Raw genomic sequence first — 25,251 nt, forward strand, 5'->3', positions numbered from 1 at the left:
GTTTGTGCTGCAGAACGCTCCGTCTTCTCTAACAGGGCTGCTGTCATCATCGCCTGCCAGGTTACACGTACAGTGGAGTAGCGGCCCGGTCACTATCTCTACAGGGCTGTCACACATTACATATGACAGAGAAGGTGCTGATGCTGCTGTGATCACAGGATTTCATCAGCTAGTTACGACCGCTTTCTATCTCAGCAAGGAGAACTTTAAAGGGAACCTGTCACCTCTTTTGGCCACTATAAGATGCGGCCATTGCCTTTCCGTGCTTCTCTTATCTTATCTTGCAGGTCAGATCGGGGACTTATCTACAGCATTCTATAATGCTGTAGATAAGCCCCCAATCCGACCTGCAATATAAGAATACGTTTTATTACACTCACCCGGGGGGGCGGTCCGGTCCGATGGGTGTTGAAGATCCGGGACCGGCACTTCCCATCTTCTTGCGACTCCGTCCTCCTGCTTGCATAGTCGCTCACCGGCATCGCGCTCCTGCGCAGGCGCACTTCTCTGCCCTCTTGAGTGCAGAGCAAAGTACTGCAGTGCGCAGGCACCGGGAAAGCTCAGAGCCTGCGCACGCAGTACTTTGCTATGCCCTCAACAGGGCAGAGAAGTGCGCTGGAGTGCAATGCAGAAAGGCGATGAAGCAAGCAGGAGGACGGCGTCACAAGAAGATGGGACGTGCCGGTTCCGGACTTGCAACACCCATCGAACCGGACCGACCCCCCGGGTGAGTATAATAAAACTTATTTTTCTAATCTTTCATGTAGGACCGGGAACTTATCTCCAGGAATATAGAATGCTTTAGATAAGCCCTGAAAGGTGATGGCCACATCTTATAGCGGTCAAAAGAGGTGACAGGTTCCCTTTAATTTGAGCCTCCTCCTAATTGTGCATAGACTAAATTAAATGGCGCGTGCAGCCTGTGAGTGACACAGCATAGACCTCTCATTTTTAAAAATTCTGGATTAGAAACGTGAACAGCTGAAGATACGGTGGCTTTGACCGCTACACATCACGCCGCCAGCGATCACTAGGTGTCGCTATTTTGCAGAGCAATACAATTGAATATCGCACCCAGCTGGGATTTTTGCGTCTTGCTCATCTCAGTAGCTTTGCAATGTGACCCCATTTTCTTGTATTGCGCTGCTGTGATAGCAGCGACACCCAGCGATCTTTGGGGCCACAGCCTAAAGGGGTGCTCTAATCTAGATAATCCCCTCATCATGAAATTCCCCAGATCATAAAGTGTCCCCCCGCTTACAAGCAGGTGACTAACACTGTATGTGACCATTAGTTTTCTCGGAGACTGCAGTCAATCGATACCACAGCGCAGGGGGAGCATGCTCACAGCAGTGTGACTGACATCCAAACCTGTGCAGGAAGACCATGGAGGAGGAGAAGCCATCCCTCTTCACCTCCCTCTTCTCCTCCCTGTAGGCATGCTCCCCCTGCACTAATGCAGTGACTATCGACAGAGAGACTTTAGGGGTAACAAACCCCGACAAAATCAGTGTGAGAGAAGGGAGTGGGATCTGGGTGCTCCCATCAGGAATTACTCACGTGCCTGTTCCACCACATTGCCTGCCTCTACCACGAAACCCTGGCATCGGCACAGTTGGAACTAATCTGGTGGCAACTCATTTCCTGCTTGTAAATCCATCCCCGATGCATCAGTCAAATAATAACACTTTATTTCATCTTTTTTTTCATTAAATAGTTTGTACAGTGCAAAATGTGAAATAAACGGAGTAAGACGCCTCGTGCCCGGCGTCCATGTCACAGGCTCCAGGGTGGAGGGCAGTCTGTTCCCTGCGTGGTCTAGCGGTGGTGGTGGTAGCCGCCTGCGTTCTCTCTCACACAGACTCGTACTCCCTTTGCCAGGCGTTATATTTTTCGGCCAGACTTTTGGCTGATGGCTTTGTATGTGCTAAAACTTCAAGAAAATCGGATGTGGTCACGGTGTCCAAGTGAATAAAAGGCAGATCCTGGCTCCCTGGGGGAAAGAAAGTCAGGCTTAGTGTCTGTCTGAGGAATGCTCGGCCCCATTAGACTGCTGTGCTCCCTTAGTGAGAGGCCAAAACGAAGCTAGTGACCACTGACTGGTAGAGTGTCTGCTGATACCGTGTGTGCCAGTGGCCACTGACCGGTAGAGTGCCTGCTGACTGATACCGTGTGTGCCAGTGACCACTGACCGGTAGAGTGTCTGCTGACTGATACCGTGTGTGCCAGTGACCACTGACTGGTAGAGTGTCTGCTGATACCGTGTGTGCCAGTGGCCACTGACCGGTAGAGTGTCTGCTGACTGATACCGTGTGTGCCAGTGGCCACTGACCGGTAGAGTGTCTGCTGACTGATACCGTGTGTGCCAGTGACCACTGACTGGTAGAGTGTCTGCTGATACCGTGTGTGCCAGTGGCCACTGACCGGTAGAGTGTCTGCTGACTGATACCGTGTGTGCCAGTGGCCACTGACCGGTAGAGTGTCTGCTGACTGATACCGTGTGTGCCAGTGACCACTGACCAGTAGAGTGCTGACTGATCCTGTGTGTGCCAGTGATCACTGACTGGTAGAGTGCCTGCTGACTGATACAATGCCTGCCGGTGACTGCCGAGACTGATACTTTGGCTGCCCCTCTTTCATTCCCTTGGCTGACAGTTTTCAGATTAGAGTTTTGTCACAGTCATGAATCTTAATGAACTGAAGTCGGTGCCAGAGGTCTGGCAGGAGGTAAAGCAATGAGCAATGGGGAGAAATGTCTGAAGCCTGAATATAAGGCCACATGCACACTATCCGTATTTGGTCAGTATTTTACATCACTATTTGTAGCCAAAATCAGGAGTGGAGCAATCAGAGGAAAAATAGAAACACGTCACCACTTCTGTATTTTTTATATCACCCACTCCTGGATTTGGCTTACAAATACTGATGTAAAATACTGACGGAATACAGAGCGTGTGAACATGACCTAATAGCAGGGATCTCTTCGCCCGGCATACTATAGGTGTATCAGCTTTTGCTGCTGTTCATGGTGCAGTTTTTGGTGCATTTGTGGCAAAACCAGTGTGATTACTGCTCAACACCACAGTCGTATCAGATACAGGAGCTCTCAGAATATCAACGTTTTTACAAAAAAAAAATGCTCCCAGCCCCAAACAATTACCTGGTTGGTGATTTTCCAGTGCGTGGAACACTTTCCTCACCGGCCGCATGGCGGCTTCTTTACACACCAGCTTAATGTCTGATCCGGAGTAACCTTCAGTCTCCTGCACACAGGACAGACGAGCAAAATAAGAGACAACTTGCTGCATGAATGTCCGGGCTCAGTCATGGCGGACGGCATACACATTTACGTGTAACTGCATATTGTCAATTTTAAGGCTGTGTTTTCACCAAATTAATAGGGGTGTAACTTTCTTGCTGACACTCCATAGTATGTGGGACTGATGGAGATTGCCGACGCTCCATTGTCTACAGGACTGCCGGAGATCGCCGCCACTCTGCTGTCTATGGGACTGCTGGAGATTGTGTATGCCATTTCATTGTCTATGTGACTGATGGAGATCACCGCCGCTCCGATGACTGTGGGACTGCCGGAGATCGCCACCGCTTTGTTGTCTATGGGACTGCCGGAGATCGCCACTGCTCCATTGTCTATGGGACTGATGGAGATCATTGCCGCTCCACAGACTGTAGGACTGCAGGAGATCGCCACTGCTCCATTGTCTATGGGGCTGATGGAGATCACTGCCGCTCCATTGACTGTGGGACTGCCGAAGATCGCGGCCACTCTGTTGTCTATGGTACTGCTGGAGATCGCCGCCACTCCGTTGTCTAAGACCGGAGATTGCCACTGCTCCACTGACTGTGAGACTGCTGGAGATCACCGGTGCTCTGTTGTCTATTGGACTGATGGAGTTCGCCGCTGCTCCAATGCCTGTGGGACTGATGGAGATCGCCGCCGCTCCATTGTCTATGGGACTGCCAGAGATCACCGCCACTCCATTGACGGTGGGACTGCTGGAGATAGGGGATAACATACAGATTCCATTCGAGTAGGGACCAGCAGAACTTTTATGTTTTGGGTATGAATGTGAAAGAATATGCAAATATAGCTTAAAATTAGTACAAGATAAAGAAATTAAAAAAAAAAGTTTATATAAATGAGTCAAATCTATTCTGCACTCACCTCTCCCAGCATGCTGTATTGCAGCTCAGTTCTCAGTTCCACCCCTCCACTATTGTTCACTGGTGGCAGCCATTGCTGGATCATAGACTCTCGAGCTTCTTTACAGGGCAAATCCACCAAAATCCTCTTCTCCAGCCTCCTTAACATGGCGTAATCCAGCTCCCTAACGTAAAGACATTGTTAACACCGGCGGCATGGATGTGGATAGTGTGCCGAGCAGCCACATCCACTAAGCGGTGAGCTCAGCCGCAGAGGCCTCCCTCCTCATCTATATGGCGGTATTACGTGGATACTGTATGGGCTCATTTTTTAGCCATTCTATTAGTTGGGCACTGTTAATATATGGCGGTGTATATTGGAGCCGTCTGCCCGTTTTGGTGCCAATAGGTCATCTGTAATACAATGTTACTGAAGAATAAGAAAGAAGTCCAAGCAAGGTGAAATTGTGAAAAAAAGAAAAACAAACGCAATTCCACCATTTTTTTTTTTTTTGCTGTTGTTTTAATGTGTTTATTGTTTAGCGAAAATACCCTTGTGACCGGATTGTCCTGGTCAGTATGATTAGGGCAACGGCAATATTATACAGCGATACGGTGATTCAAAAATTCAGAAATTTGAAAAAAAAAAATTACAAATTTTGATTTGTGTCACCATACTTAAATATTTTTCTAATCCCTCTAGGAGACTCTAATCTACGATTATTTATTATACTGTAGCATTTCGGTATATCGACAATCGGCTTCGTAGCAGCACAAAGATGGCAGTCATGGGGTTTATCAAGCAGACCCCCGGCTGCCATGGTAAGCCAGCGGCACGCTGACCGCATCTCAAGGGTGGAAGGGAACCAACGGCACGCCCAACACGGCACATCACCCTGATCGCACCACTTAAATGCCACTGTCAGTGTCTGGGTATTTACACCAAGACGATTTTTTCTTTCTGCTTCAAAAAACAAGTAAGAATCACACGCAAATAAAAACTTTTGAAAGACTCTTCCTGTTGATCCCCATTGTTTAATCGCTTTGCGGTTCATATTTTGAGTCTTTTGAGCGTTTAATAGGATGACTGCAATCCGATAAAAAAAATCGGATTGAATTCGGACCAATGTTATTCTATGATTCTGTGTTCATTTGCGTTTTTTTTTTTTCGGCTTGGATCAGATCACGAATGGACTGGAAAAAAAATTGCAGCATGCTGTGACTGTAATCAGAAATTGGATCGCGTCCCGCAATAGAAGTCAATGGGTGCGAGAAAAAAAAATATCGCACAGCACTCGCACCGGTGACCTTTGAAAAGCCGGCAATTCATATGCAGCTACTGTAAAAGACATGGTTTACATACAGTAAATAGATACAGAATAGTTAGATATATAGATCTCAGTGAGCAATACAATTAGTATTGTGTGTATGTGTGCAAATTAGGGGACATGTATTTAACTAATAAATGATTGGGCTCCCATGCCATTTTCGTAACCAGCAGAGGGAAAGCCAGCGCCTGCGGACTGATATTAATAGCCTAGGAAGGGACCATGGTTATTGCCCCCCCCCGGCTAAAAATCATCAGTTCTCAGCCGCCCCAGAAAAGGTTCATCTCTAAGATGCGCCAATTCCGACACATAGCCTTGCTCATCCCACTTGCCCTGTAGCGGTGGCAAGTGAGGGTAATAGTTGGGGGGGGGGGGTTTGATGTCACCTTTGTATTGTTTGGTGACATCAACCCCACGGCTTAGTAATGGAGAGGCGCCAATAAGACACCTATCCATTACTAATCCTATAGTTGTTACAGGTTAAATAAAGACACAGCCAGAATAAAGTCTTTTAATGAAATAAAACACAACACAGTTTTCCTTTTTTATTTTACTCCTAATTTATGCGACACCCTCGTTCTGTAATAAACATAAAATAATAAAGCAGCAATATACCATACCTGTCCGTCGTTCTGTCCCATGCCGTAATCCATATCTGGGGTACATACAGTTTTCAACTCTCTGTAGTTCCTTCCTTCACCAGACTTGGTTGGAAATGAGCAATATCACCAACAGTGAGTGAGACCACCTGCTACTCCTTTATAGTTAGCAGCCAGGGAATCACACCTGCTTCATAATCACGTGCAATAACACTAGCGGCCACCGGGGGCAACTAAACTAAAGTATCCAGAGAGCAATGACTCTAACGGCCACCGGGGGCAAAACTAGAACTAAAACAACCACAGTGTAATGACCCTAATGGCCACTGGGGGCAAAATTAACTTTAAGCGAACAGCTTAAAGGAAAAAAAAGGTTACTTGTGCAAAATCTGTCATAATCCAACCTGGATCATGACACAGCTGTCTGCCTAGCATTTGCTGGTCATTAATTATAAAGGACCTTACGTCATTTTTTTCGTCCCCCATTTTAATCACCAGTAAAGATTAAGTATACAGTTGTGAGCTGATATTAATAGCCTGGGAAGCTCCATCGGTATTACCCCCTTCCCAGACTATAAACATCTGTCCCCAGTTGTCGACTTTTCCTCTGGTTAAGAAAATTACGCAGCAGCCTACGCCATTTTTACATAAAATAGTATTTTTAGTAATAAAATACATGTACAGTAAGCTGCACACACACTGTACTAATTATATATGTGACTGACATCTTTATCTATGTACTAGCTGAAGAGCCCAGCGTTGCCCGGGCATAGTAACTAACAGTTATAACAAATTATAATGATTATATATATATATAGATATATATATCTATATAGATTTATATAGCTGATTGTAGAGCCCCGCCCACTCCGCATAGCCACATTCACTATAATATCCCACATCATCCCGTCAGCCAGAGCTACAGGATTACTACCCCTAATATCCCACATTGCCCCGTCAACCAGAGCCACCGGACTACTACCCCTAATATCCCACATCATCCCGTCAGCCACAGCCACCGGACTACTACCACTAATATCCCACATCATCCCGTCAGCCAGAGCCACCGGACTACTACCACTAATATCCCACATCATCCCATCAGCCAGAGCCACCGGACTACAACCCCTAATATCCCACATCATCCCGTCAGCCGGAGCCACCGGACTACTCCCCCTAATATTCCACATCATCCCGTCAGCCTGGGGTCAGAACCAGAGCGCTGAGTGAAATGGTCCTAACTTTCATACCGGGGATCCCTTTAAAGAGCCCTGGTGTCAGAACCAGAGCGCTGAGTAGATTTGCCCTGATTTCCATACCAATCATCCCTTTAACAGAAGCCTGGGGTGGTGAGAATCAGAGCGCTGAGGGATTTACCCTAACTTCCATACCGGAGATCCCTTTAAGAGAGGACTGGGGTCAGTACCAGGGCATTTGAAGGCACTTGCCCTGACTTCCATACCAGGGATCCCTTTAAGAGAGCCCTGGAGAAAGAAACAAATCGCTGGATGGATTTGCACTGACTTCCATACCGGAGATCCCTTTAAGAAAAGCCTGGGGTCAGTACCAAAGCGCAGAGTGGAATTGCCCTTACTTCCATACCAATGATCCCTTTAAGTGACCCTGGGGTCAGAACCACAGAGCTGAGTGGAACGGTCCTAACTTCCATACCGGGGATCCCTTTAAGAGAGGCCTGGGGTCAAAACCAAAGCGCTGGATAGATTTGCTCTGACTTCCATACCAATGATCCATTTAAGAGGGAAGATGTGCCTATTGAATGGAGGATGTGTGATGTGTATATAGGCATGGGTGGGGGGATTCATTTCTGTCATGTGCTCTCTGCTCCTTGCCGGGGGCAGACAATGGCTGGGAGCTTATGTTCCCGGGGATGCTAGATTTCTACCACCATGTCAGTGTCTGCTGAGGTGTTATAGCACTCATGCTCTTTTCACATTGTTAAATTGCACAGATCCAGTCAGTCCCACCATTCGACATAAGAGACGCTCTCACAAATCACTTAACCATCTGCTCACTTTTTCTATCCTCCTCCTAGTCGCAGGAGACATTGCTCCCAACCCTGGTCCCTCATGTTATAGAAATTCAAACCCCTCAACTGCTACACTCAGAAACCCCTCTAATCTTATTAATATTCCCTGCCTGCCATCTGTCTCTCTTAATTGTGCACTTTGGAATTCTCGCTCAGTGTGTAACAAACTCTCCTTCATCCATGACTTTTTCCTTTCTAATTCTCTTAACCTCCTGGCTCTTACTGAAACCTGGATCCAGCAGTCAGACACTACCGCTGCTGCTGCTCTTTCATACGGGGGACTACACTTCTCTCATACCCCAAGATCAGACAATAGAGCAGGTGGAGGCGTTGGTCTGCTCCTATCACCAAAATGTACCTTTCAGGTTATCCCTCAACTACCCTCACTAGTCTTCCCTTCTTTTGAGGTCCATGCCGTCAGACTCTACACCCCCTTCTCCATGCGAGTGGCGGTCGTGTATCGTCCATTCGGCCCCTCCCATCAGTTCCTGGATCATTTTGCCACTTGGCTTCCACATTTTCTCTCCTGTGACATCCCCACCCTCATCATGGGAGATTTCAACATCCCCATTGCTCTTCCCCTCTCCCCATCTGCTACTCACCTTTTATCTCTAACCTCCTCGTTTGTCCTTTCGCAGCTTACTAATTCTCCAACGCATGAAGACGGAAACTCCCTCGACTTGGTCTTCTCTCAGCTTTGTGCAGTGGATGATTTTGCAAACTCCCCTCTCCCGCTCTCTGACCACAACATTCTTTCATTATCTATCAAGAACTGCCAGGCTGCTCAGGTCACCCCCACTGTCCATACTTATAGAAACATACAGGCCATTAACACCCAGAAACTTATGAAGAACTTGTAGTCTTCATTGGCCCCTATCTCCTCCCTCTCATGTCCTGATTCTGCATTGAAGCATTACAATGAAACACTTCAAACTGCCCTGGATGAATTTGCACCCCCTATAAATAGAACACCACAACACAGACGGCGACAACCCTGGCACACCCTGCAAACACGTTTCCTGCAGCGGTGCTTCAGGTGCGCCGAACATCTGTGGAGAAAATCCAACCTACCCGAAGATTTCATCCATTATAAGTTTATGCTTCGAACATACAACACTGCCCTTCACCTCTCCAAACAAACCTATTTCAACACCCTCATCAACTCACTGTCCAATAACCCGAAACGTCTCTTTGACACTTTTCATTCTCTACTCAACCCAAGAGTACAGGCCCCAACCACGGAGCTCCGAGCTGACGATCTGGCCAATTACTTCAAAGAAAAAATTGACCAGATTCAACAGGAAATTATCTCCCAATCACCTCATACCATGCACTGTCCTCCCTCCCCCACTGCATCTAACTCACTCTCTGATTTTGAACCAGTCACAGAAGTAAGCAGGCTCCTTGCATCTTCTCACCCAACCACTTGCACCAGTGACCCATTTCCGTCACATCTCCTCCAGTCCCTTTCCCCTGCTGTCACTCCTCACCTAACTAAAATATTTAACCTCTCTCTCTCTTCTGGTATCTTTCCCTCCTCATTTAAGCATGCCATCATACATCCACTACTTAAAAAAACATCTCTCGACCAAAACTGTGCCACTAACTATAGACCTGTCTCTAATTTTCCCTTCATCTCTAAACTCCTGGAACGCCTGGTCCACTCCCATCTTACCCGCTATCTCTTTGATAACTCTGTTCTCGACCCTCTCCAATCCGGTTTCCGCTCTTTACACTCTACTGAAACTGCCCTCACTAAAGTCTCTAATGATCTACTAACAGCTAAATCAAATGGTCATTACTCCATGCTAATTCTCTTGGATCTCTCTGCAGCATTAGACACTGTGGATCATCAGCTCCTCCTCACTATGCTCCGTTCCATTGGACTCAAGGACACCGTTCTCTCCTGGTTCTCCTCCTATCTCTCAGCTCCTTTACTATATCTTTTGCTGGCTCCTCCTCCTCTCACCTTCCCCTTACTGTTGGGGTTCCTCAAGGATCGGTTCTAGGCCCCCTCCTCTTCTCCTTGTACACTGCCCCTATTGGTCAAACAATCAGTAGATTTGGTTTCCAGTACCATCTCTATGCTGATGACACCCAATTATACGCTTCTACTCCTGACATCACGCCAACCTTTCTAGAAAACACCGGTGATTGTCTAAACGCTGTGTCTAATATAATGTCCTCACTATATCTGAAACTGAACCTGTCAAAGACTGAACTCCTTGTGTTTCCTCCCTCTACAAATGTACCTATACCCGACATTGCCATTTCTGTGTGTGGTTCCACTATTACTCCCCAGCAACATGCCCGCTGTCTTGGGGTCATACTTGACTCTGAGCTTTCCTTCGCCCCCCACATTCGATCACTGGCTCGCTCTTATCATCTGCACCTCAAAAACATCTCTAGAATTCGACCTTTTCTTACTTTTGACTCTGCAAAAACTTTTACTGTTTCTCTTATTCATTCTCGTCTCGACTATTGTAACTCTCTTCTAATCGGTCTCCCTCTTACCAAACTCTCCCCTCTCCAATCTGTCTTGAATGCTGCAGCCAGGATCATATTCCTCACCAATCGTTACACCGATGCCTCTACCTTGTGCCAGTCATTACACTGGCTACCCATCCACTCCAGAATTCGGTATAAACTTATTACCCTCACCCACAAAGCCCTCCATGGCTCAGCACCGCCCTACATCTCCTCCCTTGTTTCAATATACCACCCTAACCCGTCCCCTCCGCTCTGCTGATGACCTGAGGTTAGTATCCTCAATAGTCAGAACCTCCCACTCCCGTGTCCAAGACTTTACACGTGCTATGCCAATTCTTTGGAATGCACTTCCCAGGTCAATGCGATTAGTCCCCAATCCCCACAATTTTAAGCGTGCCCTGAAAACGCATTTATTCAGACTGGCCTATCGCCTCAACACATAAACCTAATCTATCCCTGTGTGGCACAGCCAAAAGTTTTACCATAACCAGGTTCCCCGCATCATGTTCCCACATGCTTTATGCATCCATTAGCCCTCTGTGTCTGTACTTTTACACACTTAACATTATGGCTGGTCCATACAATCAGGGCAACTGTTACCACCCACCTTTCGTGTCTCCCCTTTTCCTCATAGACTGTAAGCTTGCGAGCAGGGCCCTCATTGCTCTTGGTATTTGTTATAATCTATGTGATTATTGTTATGCTGTAATGTCTATTGTCTGTACAAATCCCCCCTGAAATGTAAAGTGCTGTGGAATATGTCGACGCTATAGAAATAAAATGTTTTATTATTATTATTATTATTATTATTATAGGTGTTGTCAAGTGGGAAAACTTGCTCATAGCAACCAATCACAGCTCAGCTTCTTTTGAACAGCTCTGGTGAAATGAGAGATGCTTAGTGATTGGTTGCAAGGAAAACTGTTGCTCATAGCAACCAATCACAGCTCAGCTTCTTTTGAACAGCTCTGGTGAAATGAAAGATGCTTTGTGATTGGTTGGTGATACACACACACACACACATTCAGTTTTATATATAGAGATTGTATATATATATATATTTATATTCGATCTATTCTTTCATGTCAGGTCACACAGTGATTTTACTATACGCAGCATGAATTTCCGGCTTTTCAAAGGACATCGATGTGTAAAAATCGGAAGACACTCGCAAGGTCCCAGTGCTGTGCGATTTTTTTTTCTTGCACCCATTGACTTCTATTGCGGGATGCGATCCGATTTCTGATTACAATCACAGCATGCTGCTATTTTTTTTTTTCCAGTCCGATCGCGATTCGATCTGAGCTAGAAAAAAAAAACGCAGATGAACACACAATGATAGAATGACATTGGTCCATTTTTAATCGGATTGCATTCGTCCAATTTCATCGCAAGTGGGAGTGAGCCCTTACACTGTATTATGGCCATGTGCACTATTTCCAAAATATTAAGTCAGAATTGAGTAGTTTTATCTTTTTGCACAGCCCCAATAGTTTATGTTTAGAGATTACGGTCTTGCGGTACTAATAGAGCTTCCCTCCCCCGATGGCAGTAGATGATCAGATCTCACATATGCACATGGCTATAAATCAGATTACAGCCCGGACTTCTGCAGCTTTAAGTACTTTACACTTGGAAGTTAATACCCTTCTCAGCATAAACCGTAGTAAATAACTTGGTTGTAGAGTTGGAGGAGCCTCGGTAAATACTGGCATATGGCCGCCGCCGGCAGGTTACTACAGATTATATTTTATTCTGAGGAATAAACATTAGAGGGAAGAGCTCACAATTAATCTTTAAATGTTTTAAGCAAAACTAAGGCCCTTTCTGCGGATCTGGGGGCAGCGGCGTCCTCATCTCTTACCAAGGGAGATTGGAGGCCGCGAGGACGAACACCAGGTCGTCTGATCGGGACAAGCCGTCCATCTGAACTAGTAATTCTGTTTTCATCCTGCGACTTCCCTCGTGCTCGCCTCTGCCGGGAAAGAAAAAGAAAGGCTGTAAAACATCCTTCGTTTTATCACGAATAATGACACCCCTGACCATGGGTTGGGTCTGGTTTTGTAACTCTCGACTCCATAAAAGTGAATAGAGTCGAGTTGCAATACCACACACACATGGTCATGGGTGGCGCTGTTTTTGAAAGAAAGCAGCCAGGTTTTTTTTTCAAATCCTGAACAACCCCTTTTAAAATTTAAATACAGTTGCACTCAAAGTTTACATACCCTCGCAGAATTTTTGCTTTCTTGGCCTTTTTTCAGAGAATATGAATGATAACAGGAAAACTTTTTCTCCACTCATGGTTAGTGGTTGGGTGAAGCCATTTAATGTCAAACTACTGTGTTTTCTCTTTTTAAATCATAATGACCACCCAATATATCCAAATGACCCTGATCAAAAGTTCACATACCCTGGTGATTTTGGCCTGATATCATGCACAGAAGTTGACACAAATGGGTTTGAATGGCTACTAAAGGTAACAGCCTCACCTGTGACAAATGCCAGGGAAATTGTCCGGGATGCAAAGAAAAATCCACAAATAACATCAACTGAAATACCGGACTCTATGAAAACTAGCGATGTGGCAAGATGCACAATAAGGAGACACTTGAAGAAAAATGGTCGAGCTGTCTGCTTTACCTTGGCTGGTTATCAAAAATAGCTAAAGATCCTTTAGTGCCACATAAAAAGCACTAAAGGGTGTAAGTTACTTGCTTGTAGGGGGCTTGGACATTATACACTGCTCACAAAAATAAAGGGAACACTAAAATACCTCATCCTAGATATTACTAAATGAATATTCCAGTTGCAAATCTTTATTTATTACATAATGGGATGTGTTGAGAACAATAAAACATTAAAAATGATCAACGTAAATCAAACTTAATATCCCATGGAGATATCAATTTGGAATGATACTCAAAATCAAAGTGGAAAATCAAATTACAGACTGATCCAACTTCAGTGGAAATGCCTCAAGACAAGGAAATGATGCTCAGTAGCGTGTGTGGCCTCCACGTGCCTGTATGACCTCACTACAACGCCTGGGCATGGTACTGATGAGGTGGGGGATCTCCTCCCAGACCTGGACTAAAGCATCCGCCAACTCCAGGACAGTCTGTGATGCAACGTGACGTTGGTGCATGGAGTGAGATATGATGTACCAGATGTGCTCAATCGGATTCAGGTCTGGGGGATGGGCGGGCCAATCCATAGCTTGAATGCCTTCATCTGGCAGGAACTGCTGACACACTCCAGCCACATGAGGTCTGGCATTGTCCTGCATTAGGAGGAACCCAGGGCCAACCACACCAGCATATGGTCTCACAAGGGGTCTGAGGATGTTATCTTGGTACCGAATGGCAGTCATGCTACCTCTGGCGAGCACAAGGAGGGTTGTGCGGCCCTCAAAGAAATGCCACCCCACACCATTACTGACCCACTGCCAAACCGGTCATGCTGAAGGATGTTGCAGGCAGCAGATCGCTCTCCATGGCGTCTCCAGACTGTCACATGTGCTCAGTGTGAACAGGGCGCCAGTGGCGAATTTGCCAATCCTGGGGTTCTGTGGCAAATGCCAAGCGTCCTGCATGGTGTTGGGCAGTGAACACAACCCCCATCTGTGGATGTCGGGCCCTCAGACCATCCTCATGGAGTCGGTTTCTAACCGTTTGTGCAGACACATGCACATTTGTGGCCTACTGGAGGTCATTTTGCAGGGCTCTGGCAGTGCTCCTCCTGTTCCTCCTTGCACAAAGGCAGAGGTCCTGCTGCCGGGTTGTTGCCCTCTTACGGCCCCCTCCACGTCTCCTGGTGTACTGGCCTGTCTCCAGGTAGCGCCTCCAGCCTCTGGACACTACGCTGACAGACACAGCAAACCTTCTTGCCACAATTCGCATTGATGTGCCATCCTGGATGAGCTGTACTACCGGAGCCACTTGTTTGGCTGCAGAGTCCGTCTCATGCTACCACGAGTATGAAAGCACAACCAACGTTCAAAAGTGACCAAAACATCAGCCATAAAGCATTGGTACTGAGATGTGGTCTGTGGTCCCCACCTGCAGAACCACTCCTTTATTGAGGGTGTCTTGATAATTGCCAATAATTTCCATCTGTTGTCTATTCCATTTGCACAACAGCATGTGAAATTGATTGTCAATCAGTGTTGCTTCCTAAGTGGACAGTTTGATTTCACAGAAGTTTGATTTACTTGGAGTTATATTCTGTTGTTTAAGTGTTCCCTTTATTTTTTTGAGCAGTATATATCTACAGGACATCTATCAATTCTATCTAATATTTATGTTATCTATTATATATCAATTATCTTTCTTTCTACCATTTATCTATCTATATCTACTTATATGATTGCTTTATTAGTTTGTAAACTAGCTTTAAGTTACATAGCGTATTATAGTATGTAAATGATGATGTTGAAAACGCATGTAATACGGATGGTAGGTAAGAAAAAAAGATTACACACTCTGACATACAGAGTGACATACGCATTATACTTGTCCAACTTTTCAGAATGAACATCAGAGAGATTTAAAATCTGCTGATGTGAGCGAACCCTAATAATAAAAGTAAAAATAATAAAATAATGAAAAAAATTAAATCCCATACAGATCATCAGTTACATCCATTTTTTATGGATTATTTTTTAATAATTGCAGAGAAAAACTGTCACGGAGCTAGGGGGGATGTCACCGAGGTCACGGCAGTTCAGCCTGGCAGGGAACGGAGCCTCAGTGACTGGACGTAACATCCATGACGTCACCACTGGTCTCTGAGGCTGCGCTCGCAGCAGTTCAGTCAATAGTGGTTCTCAGCCTGGATGGTCTCATCTTGGCACAGTCCAGGTGAAAACTGTTCATCCGACAGACATGGATTACGGCATGGGACAGAACGACGGACAAGTATGGCATATTGTTGTTTTTATTTTACTTTTATTACAGGAGAATGAGGGCTTTGCTGGAATTAGGCATAATAATAAAAATGCAAAACTGTGTTTAGTCTTATTTCAAATAAAGGACTTTATTCTGGCTGTGTCTTTATTTACCATACATCTATAGGATTAGTAATGGATAGGTGTCTTATAGACACCTTTCCATTACTAAGCCATGGGCTTGACGTCACCTGACAATACAAAGGTGACATCAACCCCACAAATATGAACCCCACTTGCCACCGCTACAGGGCAAGTGGGAAAAGCCGGGCAAAGCGCCAGAATTGGCACATCTAATAGATGTGCCCTTCCTGGGTAGCTGCAGGCTGCTTTTAGGCTGGGGAGGGCCAATATCCATGGCCCCTTACCAGCCTAAGAATACCAGATGATTTCCCAGCCGATCAGAAGCAGTGTTTGCCGCACTGTCATGCACATTACAGCACAGCAAACACTGGATGTTCCGGCCCCTTATTCAAGTGAATGGGGCCGGGTTCGGGTCCAGTACTCTTCTGACACCCAAACCCAAACATTTTGTAACTGTTCGGCCGAACACGTCAGACCCGAACATCCAGGTGTCTGCCCATCTCTAGTAACGTCTCAATCCTGAGATTTCCATCATTCCCCCACTTTTCCTTCTTAACATAGTAACATAGTTAGCAAGGCCGAAAAAGACATTTGTCCATCCATTTCAGCCTATATTCCGTCAGAATAAATCCCCAGATCTACGTCCTTCTAAAGAACCTAATAACTGTAAGATACGCTCCAGGAAGACATCCAGGCATCTCTTGAAACCCTTGACTGAGTTCGCCATCACCACCTCCTCAGGCAAGGAATTCCAGATTCTCACTGCCCTAACAGTAAAGAATCCTCTACTATGTTGGTGGAATAACCTTCTCTCCTCCGGACGCAGAGAATGCCCCCTTATGACCATCACCTTCCTTGGTATAAACAGATCCTCTGAGAAATGTTTGAATTGTCCCCTTATATACTTATACATGGTTATTAGATCGCCCTTCAGTCGTCTTTTTTCTAGACTAAATAATCCTAATTTTGCGAATCTCTCTGGGTATTGTAGTTCCCCCATCCCCTTTATTAATTTTGTTGCCCTCCTTTGTACCCGCTCTAGTTCCATTATATCCTTCCTGAGCACCGGTGCCCAAAACTGTACACAGTACTCCATGTGCAGTCTAACCAGAGATTTGAAAATAATAGTCAAATTCACCGCACACTCAGAGGGATTTATGTAAATAAGTGCTTATTTTATTATATACAAAACATGTGGGAGCCAAACAAGAATATATAGCACGAAGTAGAAGCGATATAATAACACGACGTTTCGGCTCAGTCCGAGCCTTTATCACTTTTATCGCTGAAAATAAAAAGAAATCCATCAGAGAATGCAAACATAAAGAGAAGAAATAACAATATCATACAAAATACACACAGAATCCAAAATAATCCCAGTATCTTACAGTGGTAAAAATATATACAAGATATATACAAACATACATTGCGATAGTACATGGAAAACATGAATGTATAAGGCTCAGTAAACTAGCACCATCTAAGGTAGAGTAAAAAAAGGGGGGTTACCTGAATTGAAAGTCGGATCTTTGAGTAAAGAGGAATAGAACTCCCAAGAGAATAGCCCAAGAAAGATGGCTGAAAGGAATAGTCAAAATCATGATTAGTAGACTCAAATGTGTAAATGTCCTACTGTCTCTAAAAGGGTCATGCAAGGTATCAGCACAAGGGGAGTATAGTGTGTTGCTAAAATAAAAATGCGCTATAGAGGGGATGTGTTAAGTTGATCCCTGTAATAAATAATATGAAGTCCATGATGTCCATACAATCCTAAGTACGTAGTATAAAGTGCAATATGAGACAGCACCTATAAAAATAAGAGTTGCTACTTCCATGTTTAAATGATAGTATTGTTCCCATGGAAAGACATGTGCTGTAGATAGCTTGTGTCTGGCTGCTGGTTGCTAGAGTGTCCCTACAGAGCGCTATCAGAAAGAGGGGAAAGGGACCTGTGTACAATACCTGTTGATAGGGTGCTATACAGCGGCGCTCCCACGCCTAGCTGCAGTGGCGTCATGCTGAATCCAACTGGGTTAGGTGGTTTTTATATGTGAGTCCGGTGGCAGCGCGCGACCGGAAGTGGAACCTCTGAACCGGAAGTGACGTTGCGCTGTCTAAATGTAAGCACTGCGCATGTCTAGGGACTGCACCTAAGAGCTGTATGTACACAGCGGTTGCCCTGGTGATATGCAAAGAGCGGTAGTGCTAGCATTATGTGCAGGATCTAGACTAACAGGGTATAACATTAATAGGTTGCGGTATTAGATAGAGAATGCGTGGGTGCAGTAAACAAGGTATCCAGACACATGAAAATGAAAAATAGTGATAATATAAAAAATGAAAAATAAAAAATAGAGGATAAAAAATAGAATAGCCAAAGGTAAAAATAAAAATAAAAATAAAGGACGTGAAATAAAAATTGGAAAACAAAATTAAAGAATAAAAAATAAATAATAAAAAATGGAAAATGGAAAATAGAAGAAAAAAATTGGTATACGGAAAGCAAGCAAAACACTATAACCGTATAAGATTCCTTTTGAATGCATTTGCATGGACATATACATCCACATATATATATATATATGTACCTATATATATATATATATACATATACATACACCTACATGGCGGGTAGAGCTCCAAAAAGAGTAAAATGGCTCAATTTAAGACAGAGTCCAGTGGGCGGAGCAAACTCACCTAGGGTTATAGTGTACTAACGAGTCTGCAAAATAACAGAAAAAGATTATTAGTCATTAGATAAGCCAGTCAATTTCTCTATTAAGCCCTCTAGGGGCTAAAGTGTCCAGTCTATGTATCCAGTATGTTTCCCTCTCTCTTAGTAGTTTAATATGATCACCACCCCTCCTTGGACGAGGTAAAATATCAGGTGATTGAACATGTACCTCGTCCAAGGAGGGGTGGTGATCATATTAAACTACTAAGAGAGAGGGAAACATACTGGATACATAGACTGGACACTTTAGCCCCTAGAGGGCTTAATAGAGAAATTGACTGGCTTATCTAATGACTAATAATCTTTTTCTGTTATTTTGCAGACTCGTTAGTACACTATAACCCTAGGTGAGTTTGCTCCGCCCACTGGACTCTGTCTTAAATTGAGCTATTTTACTCTTTTTGGAGCTCTACCCGCCATGTAGGTGTATGTATATGTATATGTGTATATATATATAGGTACATATATATATATATATATGTGGATGTATATGTCCATGCAAATGCATTCAAAAGGAATCTTATACGGTTATAGTGTTTTGCTTGCTTTCCGTATACCAATTTTTTTCTTCTATTTTCCATTTTCCATTTTTTATTATTTATTTTTTATTCTTTAATTTTGTTTTCCAATTTTTATTTCACGTCCTTTATTTTTATTTTTATTTTTATTTTTACCTTTGGCTATTCTATTTTTTATCCTCTATTTTTTATTTTTCATTTTTTATATTATCACTATTTTTCTTTTTCATGTGTCTGGATACCTTGTTTACTGCACCCACGCATTCTCTATCTAATACCGCAACCTATTAATGTTATACCCTGTTAGTCTAGATCCTGCACATAATGCTAGCACTACCGCTCTTTGCATATCACCAGGGCAACCGCTGTGTACATACAGCTCTTAGGTGCAGTCCCTAGACATGCGCAGTGCTTACATTTAGACAGCGCAACGTCACTTCCGGTTCAGAGGTTCCACTTCCGGTCGCGCGCTGCCACCGGACTCACATATAAAAACCACCTAACCCAGTTGGATTCAGCATGACGCCACTGCAGCTAGGCGTGGGAGCGCCGCTGTATAGCACCCTATCAACAGGTATTGTACACAGGTCCCTTTCCCCTCTTTCTGATAGCGCTCTGTAGGGACACTCTAGCAACCAGCAGCCAGACACAAGCTATCTACAGCACATGTCTTTCCATGGGAACAATACTATCATTTAAACATGGAAGTAGTAACTCTTATTTTTATAGGTGCTGTCTCATATTGCACTTTATACTACGTACTTAGGATTGTATGGACATCATGGACTTCATATTATTTATTACAGGGATCAACTTAACACATCCCCTCTATAGCGCATTTTTATTTTAGCAACACAATATACTCCCCTTGTGCTGATACCTTGCATGACCCTTTTAGAGACAGTAGGACATTTACACATTTGAGTCTATTAATCATGATTTTGACTATTCCTTTCAGCCATCTTTCTTGGGCTATTCTCTTGGGAGTTCTATTCCTCTTTACTCAAAGATCCGACTTTCAATTCAGGTAACCCCCCTTTTTTTACTCTACCTTAGATGGTGCTAGTTTACTGAGCCTTATACATTCATGTTTTCCATGTACTATCGCAATGTATGTTTGTATATATCTTGTATATATTTTTACCACTGTAAGATACTGGGATTATTTTGGATTCTGTGTGTATTTTGTATGATATTGTTATTTCTTCTCTTTATGTTTGCATTCTCTGATGGATTTCTTTTTATTTTCAGCGATAAAAGTGATAAAGGCTCGGACTGAGCCGAAACGTCGTGTTATTATATCGCTTCTACTTCGTGCTATATATTCTTGTTTGGCTCCCACATGTTTTGTATATAATAAAATAAGCACTTATTTACATAAATCCCTCTGAGTGTGCGGTGAATTTGATTATTATTAGTAATAGGACCTACTGGTCCGTTACACCTGCACCTCGCCATTGGACTTGAGTGCACGCTATCCTCCTAGTTAACCAGAGATTTGTACAGAGGCAGTATAATGCTCTCATCATGTGTATCCAGACCTCTTTTAATGCACCCCATGATCCTGTTTGCCTTGGCAGCCGCTGCCTGGCACTGGCTGCTCCAGGTAAGTTTATCGTTAACTAGGATCCCCAAGTCCTTCTCAATGTCAGATTTACCCAGTGGTTTCCCGTTCAGTGTGTAATGGTGATATTGATTCCTTCTTCCCATGTGTATAACCTTACATTTATCATCATTGTTAAACTGCATCTGCCACCTTTCGGCCCAAGTTCCCAACTTATCCAGATCCATCTGTAGTAGAATACTATCTTCTCTTGTATTGACTGCTTTACATAGTTTTGTATAATCTGCAAATATCGATATTTTACTGTGTAATCCTTCTACCAGATCGTTAATAAATATGTTGAAGAGAATAGGTCCCAACACCGACCCCTGCGGTACCCCACTGGTCACAGCATCCCAGTTAGAGAATATACCATTTATAACCACCCTCTGCTTTCTATCACTAAGCCAGTTACTTACCCATTTACACACATTTTCCCCTAGACCCAGCATTCTCATTTTGTGTACCAACCTTTTGTGTGGCACGGTATCAAACGCTTTGGAAAAATCAGGATATACCACATCCAATGACTCACCTTCTCACCTTGGTCCACTCTATAGCTTATCTCTTCATAAAAACTGACTAGACTGATTTGACAGGAGCGATTCCTCATAAACCCATTCTGATATGGAGTTACACAGTTATTCTCATTGAGATAATCCAGAATAACATGCCTCAGAAACCCTTCAAATAGACTTACTGGCCTTAGAGCCTTTTTTGAATTTTGGTACCACATTTGCTATGCGCCAGTCCTGTGGAACAGACCCCGTCGCTATAGAGTCCCTAAATATAAAGAATAATGGCTTGTCTATTACATTACTTAGTTCTCTTAGTACTCGTGGGTGTATGCCATCCGGACCCGGAGATTTATCTATTTTAATCTTATTTAGCCGGTTTTGCACCTCTTCTTGGGTTAGATTGGAGACCCTTAATATAGGGCTTTTTTGTCTCTCGGCATTTCACCTAGCATTTCATTTTCCACCGTGGAGAAGAAGGTGTTTAATATATTAGCTTTTGGTGTTGCAATTTCAATGTTGAGGAGTGTACTTTGGGCGACTCCATGAACTATTGTTCCTGGGCTCATTTTCATGTAATGTGTATGGGGGAGGTTAGAGTTCTACTTACCCTGGTCCGGATCCTCTCTGGCTCATTACAGATTCAAGCTCATCAAGAAAAATGGTGGACGGAGCATGGTATCGGGCAAGTTCGAATAAAACCTGAACATAAAAAATTAATATTTACTAGGAATTGCAGTAGACAAAGTGTAGACTAATAAAGTTTTTTTTTATATATATAGTAAATATAGTAAATTAAGCAGATATCAATCAATCTAATGTGGGGCTCCCGCCTGTCCCTTCGATAGATGATATTGGGCGTCAGAAGTATCTGGCATGTCTGAATTCGGACTGCCGATCTTTGTATTTTCTGAGAGATAATCGGCGGCCACAGTAGCCCTCTCTTAGAGAACACAGGAGCGTTGGGGATGATCGCTGCCGGCTGAACGATGGCTATGTAAAGTGTTTGAGGGGCTTAAGAACAATATGGAGTGATTTCAATATATTTACACTGCGGGGAATATACTGCTGCAATAGTATATATTTATGTATCAGCAAATAAGATGATAATGGAGGCCATCAACGTTCCTACCCGCACTAGTTTCTCCGAATCTCCTCTCCACTTGCTGACGATTGTAGATGCAGAAATGTTGAAAAATGTGGTGTTACATTCTGTGGCCACGGCTTTAGCCAGCAAGGTCTTCCCGGTGCCTGAAACGCATCAAATAAAACAGACCTATAACCTTACTGATATCAGGTTCCCGTATACATAGAATAATTACAGCCTGTGATCCGTTTAGGACACGGCTACTCCATAAAGACGCAGGGTCCAGTTTGTGAATTTTCCTAACGGCTGAACGCTCGTTTCGCTGACGACTTCGCTACCTTCCCATTAATACACACAAAGGCTCACTTTCCAAAACTAAGCATGTGTTCTTAATAGGGAGAGGAGAATACATCATTCCAGACACTCCTGCTGTTGGATTTTATTGTTTAAAGGGATTTTCCAGGCAGAAAGTAAACTTTCCCAGGGGCTTGGGAAACTTATATTTTTGACCCTTTAAGAAGTAAGGAATAGGACATGCCTGATCCTTCTTTAATTTCCCTGTCATCTGCTGTAGGGGCAGAAGCAGGACATTATCATACACACTGACTAAGGGGGGAGGGGTAGGTCAAATGTATATGGACTCCTCTAATTTTTCAGTTATAATTTTCACCCCCGCTCTCTTCGTTTTCCCCTGTAGATGAGCTACAAGGTGTTCGGTGATACTGGGCTGATGAACGTTTCCTTTACCCGGCGGGCCGTATAACAGGAGCCCCTTCCAAGGAGACAGGATTCCAGTGAAGAGCTGCGGGTACTGCGAGAAGAATACAAATAAAACATTCATCTGATAACCGTGTAATCGTGCAGGAGTGATAAAAGGGTTGGGCCATTTTCTCACTCTTATAGGATACACCACCGCCTCCTTCACTAATCGCTTCGCTGCATCCAGCCCGATGATGTCGTCCCATCGTACATTGGGGTTCTGCAGGTATATGTCCTAAAGAGAAAAAAAAAACATAAAAGATAAGGATGAGCGGACTCGTGGAAGTCTGGGTTCTGATACCCAACCAGAACTTTATTCCAAAGTTTGGATTGGGTACCAGAACTGCACCTGAACTTGAACCCAAACCTAATAGAAAACAATGAGGACCCGGACTTCTGAGCTCTCTCTCTCTGCATCGGACTTTCCCCGGAGCTCCAAACATTGCAGCGGACTCCCACGAGAAGTCCATGTTCGGCGTTTAGCACCAGACACTAATGGTCTGGCATGAACTCCGAAGTTTTAAGTTTGGGTTCTCTCATATCTAATAAGAGACAATAAGAGCTGACCCACTACAGAAAATCATATAGTATTCAATGCTAATAGAGAAATTAAAGGGGGTATTTGGATACAGGTTATGCTCTAATTGTTTAAAGGGTCCCACCTCAGGTAACAAACCTGAGATGCAACAGCTACCTCTGCACCTCTTTTCCTGCGCCTAAGGAGCTGACACACAAACCTTGGGGCATAGCAAAATGGAAGGGCGGTGGAATAGGTGCCACCTGCGCTCATTGGCATAATTTGTCATCTATTTAATGGTCACTATAGAAGTTTTCTGAAGCTCGTCATGTACCTACCATGAGGTATTTGTGATTGGTGGGTATGGAGCAAAATGTCTGATTATATCCTGCGTGTTCTACATTAAACAACCCCTTTAGAAGGGGTTATCCGGGACTTATTTTTATTTTTCCTACAATACTAAGCTGTCACGGTCCATTTTTGGAGCCGTGGCAGAATGTGGATTCTTTTAGTAACCTTTTTTCCCCCGGTGGCCGCTGGGGTTTACTACAACTGTAGTTGTTTTGGTGCTGGTTTTGCCCCCGGTGGCCGCTGGGGTTGCTAAACGTTTGAATTAACCAACAGGTGATGACTACTCCCCCCTCCTTCCTATAAAAGGTCGTCATGTGCAATAAATCACTGTTCGTAATATTGTTAATTTGTTATCCAACTGTGGTGAAGACTGGACCTACCTGGTGGAGAGGGGGTTCAGCTTATCTGGAGCAGTGGAGTTGCTGCTGGATGCTGATCGGATCCTTACTCTGTTGCTTGGAGCAATTGCAGCAGAGCAAAGCTAAGTTTTGGGTTTTAGTTGCTTTAACCCCGTGGTGTCTGTTTTATTTTCCTTTGTGAGTTATTGGGTGCAGTTCACTTTATTCCCTGTCTCACCTCCTAAGGAGGGGGTTGGTGGTTTAGCTCAGGGCTAAACAAGAGATAGGGACAGGTCGGGTACTTGGGCCTCACTACCTTCAAGTGTACCCCCAAGTTAAGGAGAGTCAGGGCACCCCCTTAGACTGAGGGGCAGTTCAGGGGCCCAGGTTCCACGTCTCCTGCTTTGTCCCAACTGCCCCGTGACAAAAGCACTTAGAATCATAGAATCGTAAAGTTGGAAGGGACCTCCTGGGCCATCTGGTCCAACCCCCTGCTCAAAACAGGATTTGCTAAATCATCCCAGACAGATATCTGTCCAGCCTCTGTTTGAAGACTTCTATTGAAGGAGAACTCACCACCTCTCGTGGCAGCCTGTTCCACTCATTGATCACTCTAACTGTCAAAAAGTTTTTTCTGATATCTAATCTGTGTCTCCTCCCATTCAGTTTCATCCCATTGCTTCTAGTCTTTCCTTGTGCAAATGAGAATAAAGATGATCCTTCTACAATGTGACAGCCCTTGAGATATTTGGAGACAGTTATTAAGTCTCCTCTCAGACTTCTCATTTGCAGGCTAAACATTCCCAAATCCTGCAACCTTTCCTCATAAGACAGGGTTTGCAGACTGGTCACCATTCTGGTCGCTCTTTTCTGAACTTGCTCCAGTTTGTTGATGTCTTTTTTAAAATGTGGTGCCCAGAACTGGACACAGTATTCCAGATGAGGTCTGACCAAAGAGGAGTAGAGGGCAATAATGACTTCACGTGATCTAGACTGTATGCTTCTGTTAATACATCCCAGAATTGCATTTGGCTTTTTTGCTGCTGCATCACACTGTTGACTCATATTCAGTCTGTGATCTATTAGTATACCCAAGTCTTTTTCCCTTGTGCTGTTGCTTAGCCCTATTCCTCCCATTCTGTATATGCTTTTTTGATTTTTATTGCCCAGAT

The 25,251-nt window shown here is 44.1% G+C and overlaps 1 protein-coding gene across 4 annotated transcripts in view; it reads right to left on the reverse strand.

The window, feature by feature from the left end:
* Positions 1 to 1,674: 1,674 nt before the first annotated feature.
* KATNAL2 (katanin catalytic subunit A1 like 2) overlaps positions 1,675 to 25,251 on the reverse strand; it is a 60,513-nt gene continuing 36,936 nt past the window's right edge. For 2 of the 4 annotated variants that reach the window (XM_073584770.1, XM_073584767.1), the window contains 7 exons: positions 22,862 to 23,108; positions 22,160 to 22,278; positions 21,638 to 21,729; positions 12,493 to 12,603; positions 4,187 to 4,349; positions 3,161 to 3,263; positions 1,675 to 1,993 (listed from right to left, as the gene is read on the reverse strand). In XM_073584770.1, coding sequence (XP_073440871.1) covers positions 1,854 to 1,993; positions 3,161 to 3,263; positions 4,187 to 4,349; positions 12,493 to 12,603; positions 21,638 to 21,729; positions 22,160 to 22,278; positions 22,862 to 23,108 — 975 coding nt within the window. In that variant the 3' untranslated portion in view covers positions 1,675 to 1,853. The remainder of the gene's footprint in view (positions 1,994 to 3,160; positions 3,264 to 4,186; positions 4,350 to 12,492; positions 12,604 to 21,637; positions 21,730 to 22,159; positions 22,279 to 22,861; positions 23,109 to 25,251) is intronic. The other 2 variants (XM_073584768.1, XM_073584769.1) reach the window with 2 other exon arrangements.

This window comes from Dendrobates tinctorius, unplaced genomic scaffold (assembly GCF_039654945.1).
Source record: "Dendrobates tinctorius isolate UK_male_01 unplaced genomic scaffold, ASM3965494v1 ptg000085l, whole genome shotgun sequence".
Lineage (NCBI taxonomy): Eukaryota > Metazoa > Chordata > Amphibia > Anura > Dendrobatidae > Dendrobates > Dendrobates tinctorius.